The 14,565-nt window shown below is 39.8% G+C and overlaps 1 protein-coding gene across 1 annotated transcript in view; it reads left to right on the top strand.

Annotated features, from left to right (window-relative positions):
• Positions 1-14,565, top strand: part of snx17 (sorting nexin 17) — a 40,219-nt gene that overhangs the window by 21,537 nt on the left and 4,117 nt on the right. Inside the window, exons 7-14 of the mRNA XM_088089407.1 lie at positions 2,029-2,116; positions 6,723-6,792; positions 7,791-7,883; positions 9,494-9,697; positions 12,844-12,972; positions 13,145-13,222; positions 14,257-14,331; positions 14,417-14,458. Coding sequence (XP_087945533.1) covers positions 2,029-2,116; positions 6,723-6,792; positions 7,791-7,883; positions 9,494-9,697; positions 12,844-12,972; positions 13,145-13,222; positions 14,257-14,331; positions 14,417-14,458 — 779 coding nt within the window. The remainder of the gene's footprint in view (positions 1-2,028; positions 2,117-6,722; positions 6,793-7,790; positions 7,884-9,493; positions 9,698-12,843; positions 12,973-13,144; positions 13,223-14,256; positions 14,332-14,416; positions 14,459-14,565) is intronic.

Here is a 14,565-nt window from a genome sequence, read left to right as displayed (position 1 = left end):
CATCAATGATGTAACTTTCAAATCACTTTTGTTCCTGCAAATAGCTTTGCCCAAAACAGCTCGCTGTTAGTAAATGACACATATACTCCTGCATTGCAAGGGGAGGCAATGGTATCAGGGCAGGTGTATTGGTCAAAACCCAAAAAAGTTGAAAAGGACAGACTCTTGGGAAAGCTGTAAACAGCAATTCCAGAGGCCAACAAATAGAGAACCCCAGTAATGAGTCCTAAAACCCAGAAATCCATTTTTCAGCACCTCCTGTTAGTTTAAGAGACTTTTGACGTTTTGTTCTAAGGCATACAATACAAAAGTAAATACCCCACTGTAAACTTTGAAGCTTTTATGTGTCTTAAAAAAGGCCATTGCTAAAAAGTGGCAAGATGAGACTACAGAGAGTCTGAACACAACTTAACAGCCTCGTCATGGTGGCGATGCGTTCGTAATGTAGTTTGTGTTAGCCTAACAATACCTTTTTATTTCTGGCAATTGTGTTTAGGCCTTAAAAACACTAAAAGTGGTGTTCATTTGTGAAGATTATCTTGCTGAACAAAATGTGTCAGTATCATAAATGTCTTTTTGCCACAGAGCCTATTTTCTGCAGTGATCCAAAATCAACTGGAAAAATCCCATAGGCTTTTTGACGAGGGTGACGTTGGCTTCAGGGCTGGCCTATAGGAAAACGTCATCACTGGGGCATTTATAGGCTGCTCCATTATTTGCCATCTTTCAAGCTCTGTTAGTTGTCTCTTGTTTCTTGGAAAACACGTTTATTCTGTGTAACACAGTAGCTGCATTTTTTAATCATATTAAGTTACTTCTGTGTTAAGTGTCTATTATGTTCCTACATTGTCTCCAGTGTCCCATATCTGTTTTCCCCGGCACTCAATAGGTGATGACATATTTGTTTCTACTCACTTGTTTACATTTAAGTAACTGCGTGAATGCAAATAATAGTAGAATATTTGTATCTGTGTTTGTTGTCATAGGGAAAGAGAAACACAGTGGCACACAGGCACAAAGCTTTCCACATCAAGATATTTCCAATCCCCTTTCTTTCCATTTCATCACAGCTCTGTCGGGTCAAATCCCTCCTCAGTCCCAAAGGTTCTCCTCTCACGTCTTCCACCTGACACCCCCCCCAACTCCTCACGCCAAATCCATTCCAGCCTGTGAATGGTGCCAGTTGAACTTTGGAGTAATCTGTAAATATACTGCAGGCATGTTACGTATATCCTTGGCACAGTTTAAATCTGAACCTCTCAGTGGTACGAAAGAGAAGGGCCATGTGTTGAATACGACTCAACTACCAGAATAAATCCGGCACAGCAGGCCGCGGATCAAACAAAACTGCTGGTGGAAGTATTGACATAACAGGATAGCTAAAGAATTCAATTCCTCTCTGACAGGCGGTACGTTTCCAGACATCTGGGTGTAAATCAATGTGCGCTGTAAAATATGCAAAGACATGTCAAGAAGAATCAGTATGCGGTTTGAAATAGCGGTGCTGCTCTTTTTATCTGCATTTTAGGGCTGTTTCGCAGCTTCCTCCAAGAATGTTCCAAAACATTTTAAGCATTCAGTTTGTATTTATTCCTGCAGAGATTTCCAACATGTGCTTTTGCTTCCTGTACACAACATCTCCGTAAACACTCTTTTACAAACCTAATGGCAAATCAAAGTGCTGTTTAGTAATCAGATTTGTAGCGTCGTGCACGTTTATTGATGCCTGGGAACGCAGCAGCAGCCTAAGCAACCACCTGAGATCTACACTCTCCTTAGGAAGGAGTCGCAATGAGACAGCTGCAGATTAGGGACAAACACACACATGTAGAGCCCATTATCTTCTCTCACATTTGAATACTCGCTAACACAAACGCAGAGTTTTGCCCTGCTGGGACCTGTCCAGATGGAGTTCTCCCATCCCTCATTGTTTGTTGTTACCGTCATTATCCAAATGTCCTTGGGACTTTTCTGGAACTGTTCCTTACTCTCTGTCTCTCGCTGTTTTTCTTCTTGTCTCTCTCTCAGTTGTGCGGAAGCTGCAGGAGTTTGAGCTGCCTTATGTATCCATTACCAGCTTGCGGAGCTCTGAATTTCACATACTCCTACGGAAAAGGTACCCACCACCTGCTCATATCATGACTGTGAATTTATATCATGTGCTCCTCTTCCTCGTGGAATTATAGCTGTGATTCATTGTCCAGAGTCATCATGTATTACTTATCTAATCCTGTAAAGAAGCAGGTCAGATATTTCTGTTTTGGTAAGCAGCACATTAACTACATCTGCTGTGTAATTTAAATCAGAGCTTTTTTCATTCTGGGTGTTGCTCATTTCATTCCTTATCTGCAGTGAAACACTTGTTCTCAATGTCTCGAAGCAGCAGTTAGCCCGACCACGAGCAGCTTATCAGACTTCACCATCTTCTACAAAGAGTCAGCTAATTTGGAAAAGGGACCAGAGTCATTTGTTTTCTAATTTCTTTTGTGAAGGAAAATAGTTATCAGGACTGGACAGGCGTGTGACTGACACGCCAGAAAAGTTCAGCGATTAGACTGAGACTGGATCAGATGCTGCTGCCGCAAAATACTGGATAATAACCATAATTGATTAAATACATTGTTAATCTCATAATGACCTAGATTTACTCATATCACAAATTTTAGTTAGTGTCTATAAACTGATAATAACCATGATCATCCAGAGGTTTAACCCTTTCATACCTGGTCCTGTGCTGCTTTCAGACGCCGCTCACAAGCATTTAAACCTTTGAGCCCTGAGCAGGTTGGTGCGATTTCTTTCAAAAACGTGAAAAAAGTAAATGAGCAACTTGGTAAGAAATGTTCCACATATTGCAAAAAATTGATAGATTTGATAGATTGATAGATAGATGATTTTTTTTTAGAGCAATGATCATAATTTTTATAATGATCAGAATTTCATATTCATAATTATGTTATATGTTTATGTTTATATGTTTTTTTGTTTTTTTTTCTTTTACTAATTTTCAGGTAATTTTTTTGGTTCTTTTTACTTATGTCTGACCATTTTTTCTCGGGTCATTTCTTTCATTGCTCATTGCCTTCGACCCATGTTTTTCAAAGAAAACAAGCCAAATTGCTGAGGTCTCAAAGGGTTAACCAGCAAATTAGTGACAGCCCCTTGACATGAACCGTTCGCACTGTGATTAAACAAGACCAACAGGAACCAGAACTGAGACAACATGATAAAGGAAGTACATGCACTAATGTTTGAGAGGACATTGATGGAGACTGCGGTTCTAGACCTCTCATTGGCCGCCTATTTAAGCTGGCATTCCCCCCTCTTACGCTATCTGCATGTTATTGTTTTCAAAATTCCTTGTGGGAAAGAACAACCTCAAAGCCAAAAACCTACACAAGGAAAATGGTAAGTTCTGATGAAGGTTTTGATGGTGCGATAAGGCAAACGCTTTGTTCTTCTGAGAAATTGTTGTAAAAATGTACAACGTATAAAACAATCAGTGAACACACCTTGGACAAGCCCAGACTCTTTCTATTCGGACTCTCATGTTGGATGTTGATTCACTTTCTGGCACTGCCAAATAGAGTTGATTTGCAAAATTTTTTTAACCTTATGTCACAATAAACATTTGGTCAAATTTTTTTCCTAACCCTATATGATTTATTTTTCCTCAATTTTATTCAACCAATAAAATTGGTCATAATTTCTTTCAGACTGGCATTAAAAAAAGTCTTAAATCTAACTCACCTTAAGCTGTTACTGTTTGTTGTGGTGATTTTATTTGCAGAGAATTAGTCATTTTAATGACATGCTTGCCTCCTCACACATAATTGTTCCCAAAACAATTTCCCCCCTGGGCACTATTTTGCAAGGGCACTGTTGCTGCATCCTGGGCGTAACGCCACCCGAGAGGATGTGTCTCTAGCACTGACACAGCGCTATGGAGATAGGTCTGTCTGTGCGAGAGTAGCTTAATTTATTCTCAGAGAGGACGAGAAGACTTGAGATGAAGCATGCTTGACAGCTTGAAGCTTAAGGGGAAATGAACAGCCGCAAGCAAAGACCAGAAAACTAAAACACACAATATCCCCAGCACATAAAACAACACTCTTTCTTCAAGTTGGAGTATAGAATTAACCAATTAGCCTGTCCCTCCAACAGCAGGCCTTACATGGTGTATTTTATTTCCTTTGGTTTTACAGCAAAATCCTCTGGTTCTGGTCTATATGGAAATCTGGTTGTCTCAATATTATTTGTGTGAACAGATCGACAATCCGTGTATTAATGTGAAAGATTTGTCTCAAAACTGTGTGTGTGTGTGTAAAACACAAATCCACAAATGAAGAACTAAGATCCACAAATGCCTTTTTCATTCACAACTGGATTCACAAATACCTGTTTTTAAAGTCGTAAATATTAGAGAGATATTCACAAAGGCTTTTTTATTTATTTGTAAGGTATTTGAGTATAATCACAGACATTTTGTGGGTTTTCTTTGTGTATTTGTTGATCCATTTTTTTATTTGCAAAATATTTTTGTAAGTTTTGTGGAAGTTGTTTTATATTTCCAGGTCTCACATTAACACACAGACTGTTGATCTGTTCACACAAATAATATTAAGACAAACATATCTCCACTGGTCTATTTCTGGTTTGTAAAAGACAGTTAAAGTTACAGATAAAAATGCACAACTCAGGACTGTCTGGGCTGCTTATGCAGAGAAGTGAGCATCAAGAGCTCAATGTCACAAAAAATATGGAAAAAGGAAAAAAAATCTGTGTGTGGGAGCAAATCTGTTTGGGTGGCCCACCCAAACAAACTCTATGCATGGACGTTACTTCCCAACCAGGCCTGAAGTCAATGACTGCTCCCCTTTTCAGCATAACATTTTTCTACTTCCTCGTGTGTCTGTTCTTTCGTCACCCAGCCTCCCGCAGACTGAGGTACACAGGATGTTTACTTTCTTTCCGCCTCAAGGAAAGTCTTAGTACTCCTGACCTAGTTTCTCTGTGGAGTGTAGAGCAGTGAGGAAAGAATGAATGTAGAACTAACAAGTGGAGGTGGAGGAAAAACAGACCCCCAGTGTATGAGATCCAGGGGAGGATCAGGTCAAAATGAATTTAAAAGTGCAGGCTAAAAATGGAGATTTTTTTTCCTCTGCCCTGTGAAAACATTAAATTTACATAATTTGAACTTTTTTTATTGGCATGCATAAGAGAGTTCTCCGAAGTATTCATGGAATAAAAACAGGAATATGAAGAGTAAGAAGGTCAGTGCCAATATGCGCTCATGTATATATAATTCAATAGTGTGGTTAAAGCACGTCTGTAACTTGTATATGCATCAGGAGAATTCAAGATCACATGTCTCAGCAGGGCTTTCAGGGCACTTTTAGCAAAATAAAAGCACTCACCTTCCACACACAGCGGTGGAATATAATTAAGTACATTTGCTAAAGTACTTAAGCATACGTTTGAGTTATTTGTACTCCTTGAGTATTTTCTTTTCATGTCACGTTTACTTTTACTCCAGTACATTTCAGAGGGAAATATTGTACTTTTTACTTAACTTCATTTGTCTGACAGCTTTAGTTACTTTATAAATTAAGATTTTGAAAGAAAGAAAGAATTCATGCATTTATTTAACACCACACTCTACTCCTCAGGCTGACCTCCGGCACCCACTCATCTCAAAGCACAGAAGTACCAGCACTAGCCTTTAATTCAACAACAGCGCTGCCTTAGAAACTCTGTACCGTCTCACTTACATCCCCTTCAGCAGACCAGCTGTCCTTCAACCTCTACAGGAAAAAGTCCTTGATGAATTCTCTCAAACCTCTTTCTCACCGGAAAAAAACCCTCATAGAATACGGCAGACATTAGACAGCAAACCGGATGTCAATTTAGTGAATGAGAGCAGGATGGTAGAGTTAGGTGAGGCCAGCAGAGAATACCGCCAATGGTAGACAGCATCGTTGTCCATAGTCGAACATTTTTTAACTTTTTGCCGTCCTCTGGAACAGAATTTTTAACCAGAGTTTGTGTGGTGTCTATTTTTCAGACTAATATGCACAAAGAAAGTGAATTTTTATTTCCACTATCCATGTTTGAAATGAATGAATAAGTGACTTTTGAAGTGAATTTAACTTTATATTCATTTCAGATGGAATTTAACAGTAATTTTAACTTTGCACTAGAACATAAAGAGAAAGCTTCAGTTATGTAAATATTGCAACAGTAATCAGTAACTGTTAGTTACTGGTTAAAAAAAAGAAAAGCATACTTGTCCATTGGTGAGCCGTGCCCAAAACTCTGGTCTACTGGCAAAGGGAAAGGAGTTAATCCCGTACTCTTACCAGTCTCCCACATTTCAAACGCCTGCATATGCATGCTTTTTTTTGGTGGAAAAAAGATACTGCTATCTCACTTACACTCAACTGAGTAATTTAGTCTACATGTCACTCTAATTACACAGATTTGGACTGTACTGGTGCTTTGTGTGCAGACAGAGTCATAGGAGATGATGTTCTTTGGCAAACCCCATTTGTGGGGTTTGCCAAATGTGATTGTGTTTTTGTGATTGTGTTTTTATGGACAGGCTGTCTTAGATTTGTCAATTCATTCAAACAAATTGGAAATTGTAAGTGTGCTACTTGTTCATTTTAGTTTGTATTTGGAAATAGATTTGTAAAGAACAATTGTGTCTTTTGTCTCTGCAGCTACTGGGACATGGCGTATGATGCTGATGTCATGGACAACAGAGTCGGCCTGAATTTGCTGTACGCGCAGGTAAGAGGTTTCATTGTGTAGGAAAACCAGATTCCAGCAACATGAAGTACTTGAAAGTTATACTTGAGTAAAAATACAGATTGGTACTGAAGAAGTTGGAGTCACCTTTTAAAATGTTACTCAAGTAAAAATCTTAAAGTGTCTGGTTTTTATTGCACTGAAGAATCAAAAGCAATTTTATTATATTAAATATACTTAAGTATTGGAAGTACAAGTACAAATCTTGTCAATAAAAAAAGCAAGCAGTCAGAATTTTGAGAATTTTATTTCTTCATAACACACACTTGTCCATCAATCCCTCCTTCCTTTCTTATTCCTTAAGTAGTAAAGTAAAGATACTTTCAAAAAATATTTAAGTACTGTAACAGTTCATTTACTTTGTTACATTACACCACTATCGGATATTTTTTTTTCAGGTGCAATCGTGGGCTTAAAAAATCCATTGAAATTAAATTTAACTTGGGATGTGTAACATAACCCAAAATTCAAATTATTCCATAATTTGTTTTTCTTGCATCTGTTGTGTTTTATTGAGCTAAAAACTAAATCAAGCCCCGCCTCTTCATCCCTGGGCTGCCACATGCTGTTGTTCATCCCCCGGGCCCCTCCATTATCTGATTGCGATGTCAGCTTGTTTTGACTTTGCAACACCTTGAATCTTGTACCTCTTTGTGCTCCTCTCTGATCCTATTAATAGCGAATTCCCTTAGCTGTGACAACTGTGATCTGTTGTATTAAGCATTTTCAGGCTGCAAGTTTGATTAAAATCTGGAACTGCTGAGTGTTGCCTCTGAGTAGCCAAGAGGAGGTTTAAAAAAGGGGGGGGAATTGAAGAAAAGGGTGTTTGCAAGCATGTTTCGGTGTAATTGTTTGCTGACCTGCGCTGTTTACGTGAGAGGCCCAGGGTGTGATTTTTCCCACATGTACCAAAGGAAACACAAACCCTGCTTTGTTTTGTGCAGAGAGATGAACTTCAGTTGTTGTTTTTGCTTCACCAGACAGTGTCTGACATTGAGCGAGGCTGGATACTCGTCAACAAAGACCAGCACAGGCAGCTCAAATCACTGCAGGAGAAAGGCTCCAAGAAAGAAGTAAGTAAAGGGCATCTGCTCTAGATGATTCTGTCTCTGCAGTGACTCACTCAGGTCCAGCTGATACTCTGAAATGTCTTTGTCCAAGGATAAATCCGTAGACCGTAGAGAATGCTGCCTCCAGTGCATTCTGTGATGCAATTAGCCTAGTTTTTCCCCTGATATGAATTTTTAATTACACCAATCCAGTAGAGGATTCAAACTCATTTTCTCCAGGGATTAGACAAAGACTGAATTTATGGAAAAGTTAGTCATCTAAAAACTGCCTCCGAGCCAGAGACAGTCGTGGCCGGGGCATCGTGTTTTTAGGTTTAGGTCTGTCCATCCGTTCCATTTTTGTGTAGCGATATTTCAAGAACACATATAGGGAATTTCATCGAATTTGGCACAAACATCCACTTGGAATCAACAATGAATTGATTAGATTTTTGTGGTCAAAGGTCAAGGTCATTTAGACCTCATGTGTATCATTGTCATGAATGTGATATCTCAAGAATACCTTGAGGGAATACTTTCAGATTAGGCCCAAACGTCCACATTGAGTCAAGAATGAACTGAATAGACTTGTGTGGTCAAAGGTCAAGGTCATTGTGACCCCATCCGTATCATTCTCACGACCCCCAAATTTTAAGAGGGCATGGAGGGAATATTTTTACATTTGTCCAGTTTTTGTTTTTTTTTTAAGATTGTTTTTTGTTTTTTTTTTTTGTTTTTTTGGCTTAATGATCGGACAGGTTAAGTGGGAAAGGGGATAGAGAAGGGATGACACGCAGCAAAGGGCTGCAGGCTGTAGTTGAACCCGCAGCCACCGTGGCAAGGACATAGCCTTTGCACATACATGGGGTGCCCACTGTACCAGGTGAGCCACTGGGTGCCCCACAAACATCCACTTGAGTCAGTGATGAACTTAACAGATTTTGGTAGTCAAAGGTCGAGGTCAGTGTGACCTTGCCTGTCTCATTTTCAGGAACACTATATTTTAAGAAAGGCAGGGGATTTCCTCAAATTTGGCACAAACCTCCACTTAAACTCAAGGATGAACCACTTAGATTTTGGTGGTCAAAGGTCACTGTGACAGTGCGTTCATCTCATTCTAGTGAACGGGAATCAGGAATATTTTCAAATTTGGCACAAAAATCCACTTGGATTCAAGAATGACCTTAGTTGGAATTTGGTGCACATAGGTCAAAGATCACTGTGACTTCACAAAACATGTTTTTAGCCATAACTCAAGAATGCATACGCTAATTATGACAACATTTCATATAAAAATCTAACAGGATAAAATGACTAAGTGATGACATTTTATATCCAAAGGGTCAGTTTCAACAGTTACATCGTGATGTTCTGCAAAAACATTTTTCAAGCCATTGTTTAATGTCATAACTCAGGAAGAGAAGGGGAGACATTTGGTGAGATACTGAATTGACACTAATCTTTGGTGTCCACTTTTAAAATTTTGATTATTGTACAGATAATCTGTGTTGAGGATGTGTGTGAAGCATCTATGTTTTCACAGACAAGAAAACATTTAAACTGCAACTTGACTGGTCTGCAGAGTCATACAACTGTGAGGTGTTAATTTTTTTTTTTTAAATGTTTTTATCCAGTTCATCCATCTAGGTCAGACTCTCAAATATTATGGTTACATCAAGTTTGACCCTTGTATCACCGACTTCCCTGAGAAGGGCTGCCAAGTCATCGTGAGTGCCGGCAACAACGAGCTCAACTTCCACGTCAAGCTGCCCAACGAACAGATGAAGGAGGGAAGCTTTAAGGTCACGCGCATGAGGTGTTGGCGCGTCACGTCTTCAGTAAGTGGACTTGTGTGTGTGACAGAGTGAGGAATTCACCTTCAAGCACGCCTGTGTGTACGAAAGCTGTGAAATTATCAAATTGGAACCTCTCCATATTAGAAGGACGCTATGAGCTGGCTAAGTAGAGTCTCAGCAGCTTTGGCAAGAGTCCGTCTCGAACCAAAGTCGCCTGTTTACAACCCCCCTCTCACCACTGCAACAGAAACAAATGTCTTTAGTGTTGCCAGGTATTCATTTTTACTCCTACTGCTCCGTGAAAGTGCTGACCTCCACACCATTCATCTTCATCAGTCCAATTACCTAAACACACAGCCCACACAAGGATGGTGCGTTATTGATCCCGCAGCCTCACACATGGAGCAGCATCCTTGATTCGAACTGATAATAGTCTGTTGGCGAGAAGGGAATCTGATGGCATGCAGTGCAAAAAAGCACCTACACCGCCCAGTCTGTAAACATCCGCAGCTAAGAGCAGCTAATATCATAGGAAAACTTTCAGGGAGAGGAAAGAAAGAGTGAAGGTGCTGTTTTCACATAACAAAGGCCAAATGTTTAACGCATGAGGCTCCTGTTTCAACTGTCACTTATTGATCAGTAAACATGCGATGCTGTCAGGTTCTGTCAGACTCGGCTCAGCAGATGACAGTGATTGATTGAACGGGTCTACACATCGTTGGTACGATTCACAGCAATTAATCAATATAGCGTGTTGCACTGTCATTGGAGAAGGCAAAAGTTTTTGTTTTTTCTGGAAATGTTGGAGGCAGAGACTCAATCAGTCACAGTCAGCTGGACATTTGTGTAAAAAAAGAAAGAAAATAAAAACAGCTTACCGCACAGAAGGGAAAAACTGTCCTCTTGCCAAAATGATGAGATTTAAAATGAATGGAAAACAATAGATTTTGGAGTAAGAGAAGCATAAACTAAATGACTATTAAAGGAACCATTTGCAAATTTTAGACATTTTTAGATCAGTTTACTAATCATGGGCACTCTAATTATGTCATTATGTTTATCTTGGATTTGGCTCAAAATGTAATAATTTATTTTACTTTTTCTCTGTCTCTCTATGTATCATTTTGCTGTGGTGATTTGTTTACTTCTTGTACTTCCCTAGATTTGTCTATGCCGTAGACTAAAAGTCAGGATTTCTCTGGTCATGCTGCACAGATTCTGACCATTAAGCCTTTTTAAAATATGTCTCTAAAAAGTCCCCCAACTTTTTGAAAGTGCAATTCTAAATCACCAGAGTACTCCTTTTCCAGATCAACTATAATGTATATATGACCAGCTTTGTTCCTGTTTATTTGAAACTGTAACTGGCAAAAATTCCAGAGCAAATTCTTTTTCTAAAGAATAAAAAATCTCCATAATTGTCATCCAGAATCAGCATAAATTCAAACAATCATCCACCGCAGAGCTGATCTGCCTTGAATCAGCATTTTTTTATTTCCTGCCTCCAGTCAGTCGTCTTGAAAAGAGACAGTTCCTCTGAAAGCCTGAACAATCTATTTTCACTTCTGTGAATAGCTGAGAAAAGCGCAACATGCAGCTCTGCCCACATTATTTCAGCCAGTGTTTGAAAGACAAACATTTTCAGGCACAAGACCTCATTTAAATGGAAATGGGGAAAACTGCTCACTTTTGTGTTGCATTAGTGTTCGAGCAGCACGGTCATTATGTGTATCACGGAAGCTTTTATGAATCTCCAAAAGTTAATTTGCACAGAGCTGTGGACACATAGAAACACATCTGAAATTAAAATGCATGTTGGCTAGTTTGATTGCAGGCTGAGCCCCTGCGCTGTCCAGCGGGGGGGCTAATTCCTGAGCTCATTCTCAGAGGTCAAAGTCTTTTTAATGAGCTCTTTCCTTTCCAACTAACTATTCAAAACAACTCATTTGGTGCAGCGCTGCAACCCCCCTCAGAATTGAATCTCAAATTGCATCCGGAAGAACATGTATAAACAGTTAGCGTGTGTGTCAGAGCTTTGTTTCTGTCTGTATTTCTTTATCTTCTGTGTGTGTATGGTTAGCATAGGAGGTACTGCTAGTTTCTGGCTCAGAGGGAATCGTCTCAGTGAAAAGCACAGGCTCCATAAATGAGGAATGAGGGCTCATCTCCAGGGAAGCTGTGTGTGTCTCTGGGCGTCTCATATTCTTGAAGGCTTTTGCATTTGTACATATTTCTTTCTTTTTTTGTGCCCGTGTTAATCTTTTAGCCTGTGTCTTCTTAAGATTTGTCTGCCTGTCGTTGGTGATGCAGCAGCTTACGAGTGGCAGCTTAACAAGAAGAGATGTAGGATAGGAAATGTGATTTAGCTGCTTACACGACCCGCCCGTCATGGAGTAGAATAGAAAGCTTATCCTCTGCTAAAGAATGCAAGTTGGATGTTGGTTAAGAAATATGGAAATTTGCTTCTATTTCATGCACTTCAAACACAAGAAGACATTTAACTTGAATGCTGAGGGAGGAAAACGTCCGCAATAGAATCAGCATGAATCCTAAGTGGTTGATAATAAGCGTCCATGCAGTTGTGCTGTCTTTTGAGGGTGATGGTGATGATCAAAGCAGGCAAACACCAATTCATAACTAGGGCTGCCCATTGAAAGTTTGAGATACGAGATATCCACTGAGATAGCTTTAGGTTGAGCAGTTGTTTTGGGGTTTTTTTGATAGTCAGTGTGCGGTGCGGTATACTTCTGGGGACGTTTTGGTCCCCAGATTTTGCTGTGGAGTGAGTGCTCTTAACTTTCACGCTACTCTTTGGAACAGAAAGTTGTGGACATGCGGGCAGCGACACAGAGGGGGAGAGAGGAGAGACCTTCTGCTTAGAAATGGTGGATTAACAGTTTACAGCAACCTCATACGACAAAGTCTCTGGCGTTTGTTTGATATCTAGGTTCAGCAAAAAATGTTGTTGCATATTTACGATGTGTTGTTAGATTGTTTACCGTATTACGTGAATGCAGCTGTCACACTGAACATTCCGCAGGGTTTGTTCAAACTTCAAAACTTTGTATGGGAAACAAGACAAATGGTGGAGTATTCATATTGAACAGCCAAATCCATGTCAACTGGCATAATTCTGAGTTGGGTGCAGCCCTAATCCAACCCCTCAATCGTTCTCTTTGTCTCTGTAGCAAGTCCCGATAGCCAACGGTACCACCAATCCCTGCAGCTCGTCCAAATGTGAGGTCAAACTGGAGCTGGCCTTCGAGTATCTGATGAGCAAGGACCGCCTCCAGTGGGTCACCATCACCAGTCAACAGGTGAGTAGAGCAATAAATTGCTGTGATTTGTCTGGTTTGAGCATTTTGTTCCCGCAATTCTTATTCGCCCATGCTACACTTTTGTGTATTTTCAGAATGTCATGGTAAAATGTGAGGTAAAAGTACATGCGATACTTGCAGATTGTATTGACTTTCAGTTTGTGATTTTCAGGCTATCATGATGAGTATCTGCCTTCAGTCTATGGTGGATGAACTAATGGTGAAGAAGTCAGGCGGTAGCATTAAGAAGGTTTGTGTGTGAAAATATCAAAAATGTTGTAACTGCGCTGACACACCAATGCTGAGTGTCCAAAAAGTTCCAGGAAACCACTTAACATACATATAGATGCTATATTGTGTGCATTCATGATGAAAAATGTCACATCAAATTTGGGAGGCGTGAGTTGACATCGTCTGCAAATCTGTGTGTAAAATCCCCATCAAGCAGCAAGCAGCCGCCAAGAGAAAAGGCACTGCACCAAGCCTCTTACTTTCAGAGCACTCCGGCGTCTGGCCGCTCTGAGCGCTTCTAGTTGAAAATTTCGTCACTGTCACTATTTATGCAATAAATCATATATTAGATGGAGATGGACCAGATACACTAGTAACCAAGAAAATGGAGGAGAAGCTTGTTCTGGTTGTTTTCTGTATCCTGTAAATGTCAGACAGAAACTATTGCAACAAAAGCACTACTTGCACCAGACTAATATTAACATGGGACATTCTGCAATTTGTAATAAATTGCAGAGTTCATCTGTGATCTTAATCCCATGTGAATCTGCCATGTCTGTAATTTGTCACATAAAAAATTCTCAGCAAATTACCTACCATATTTCGCCAAACATGGAGGGTGTGTGATAACATTAGTCCGTGCAGATCGGTTTCTCAATTTTGCCTCTTTCCAAGAATATGGAGACTGAATTGGTAATTGTAGATTAAAGCTTTCGCAGCATTTCCAGGTGCAGGAGGCTCATCATGTGTGGCATATGCAATATTTTACACAGTCATGTTATCTTACATTTCACACACAGAGTTGCAGAGGATGTTAACTCACCTCTACCAGATCTACTATAGAATTTAACATCATAAATACACACAATATAGCATGTTTTTGAACAACGATTTCCTTTAACTATTTGGTTTTTATTTTAGTGATTGAGGAGATAATGGATTATATGATTGCAGTGCTAAAATCACAACACCCATGAATTCAAAGCAAACCTCATCATTTATGGTATATTTATTGTGTTCTTCACTTCCTCTGCTTGTCTTGTCTTTTTCTAGATGCTGAGGAAACGACACAACGGCTCCATCCACCGGTCAGACAGTCAGCAAGCTGTGAAATCTCCCCCTCTACTGGTGAGAAACAGGACAGTGTGCTGTAACTTTGAATTAAATTAGGACTTGTGTGCAGAGTTCAGGATTTGTTGTGTTTTTGCTGCAGGACTCGCCTGACCCGAACCGTGAACAAATCGTCAAACTCTCTGTGAGTATATATACTCATGTACATTTATTGTTTTGTTGTGAAGTAAAGTGCTTCTGAAATTACATGGTGTTCATCGGGCCTCACTCACAAACAATGAATATGCATAA

This window comes from Plectropomus leopardus, chromosome 16, assembly GCF_026936395.1.
Source record: "Plectropomus leopardus strain MGB_pleo_1.0 chromosome 16, ASM2693639v1, whole genome shotgun sequence".
In the NCBI taxonomy this organism is placed as follows: domain Eukaryota; kingdom Metazoa; phylum Chordata; class Actinopteri; order Perciformes; family Serranidae; genus Plectropomus; species Plectropomus leopardus.
This window is presented reverse-complemented; position numbering and strand designations above follow the sequence as displayed.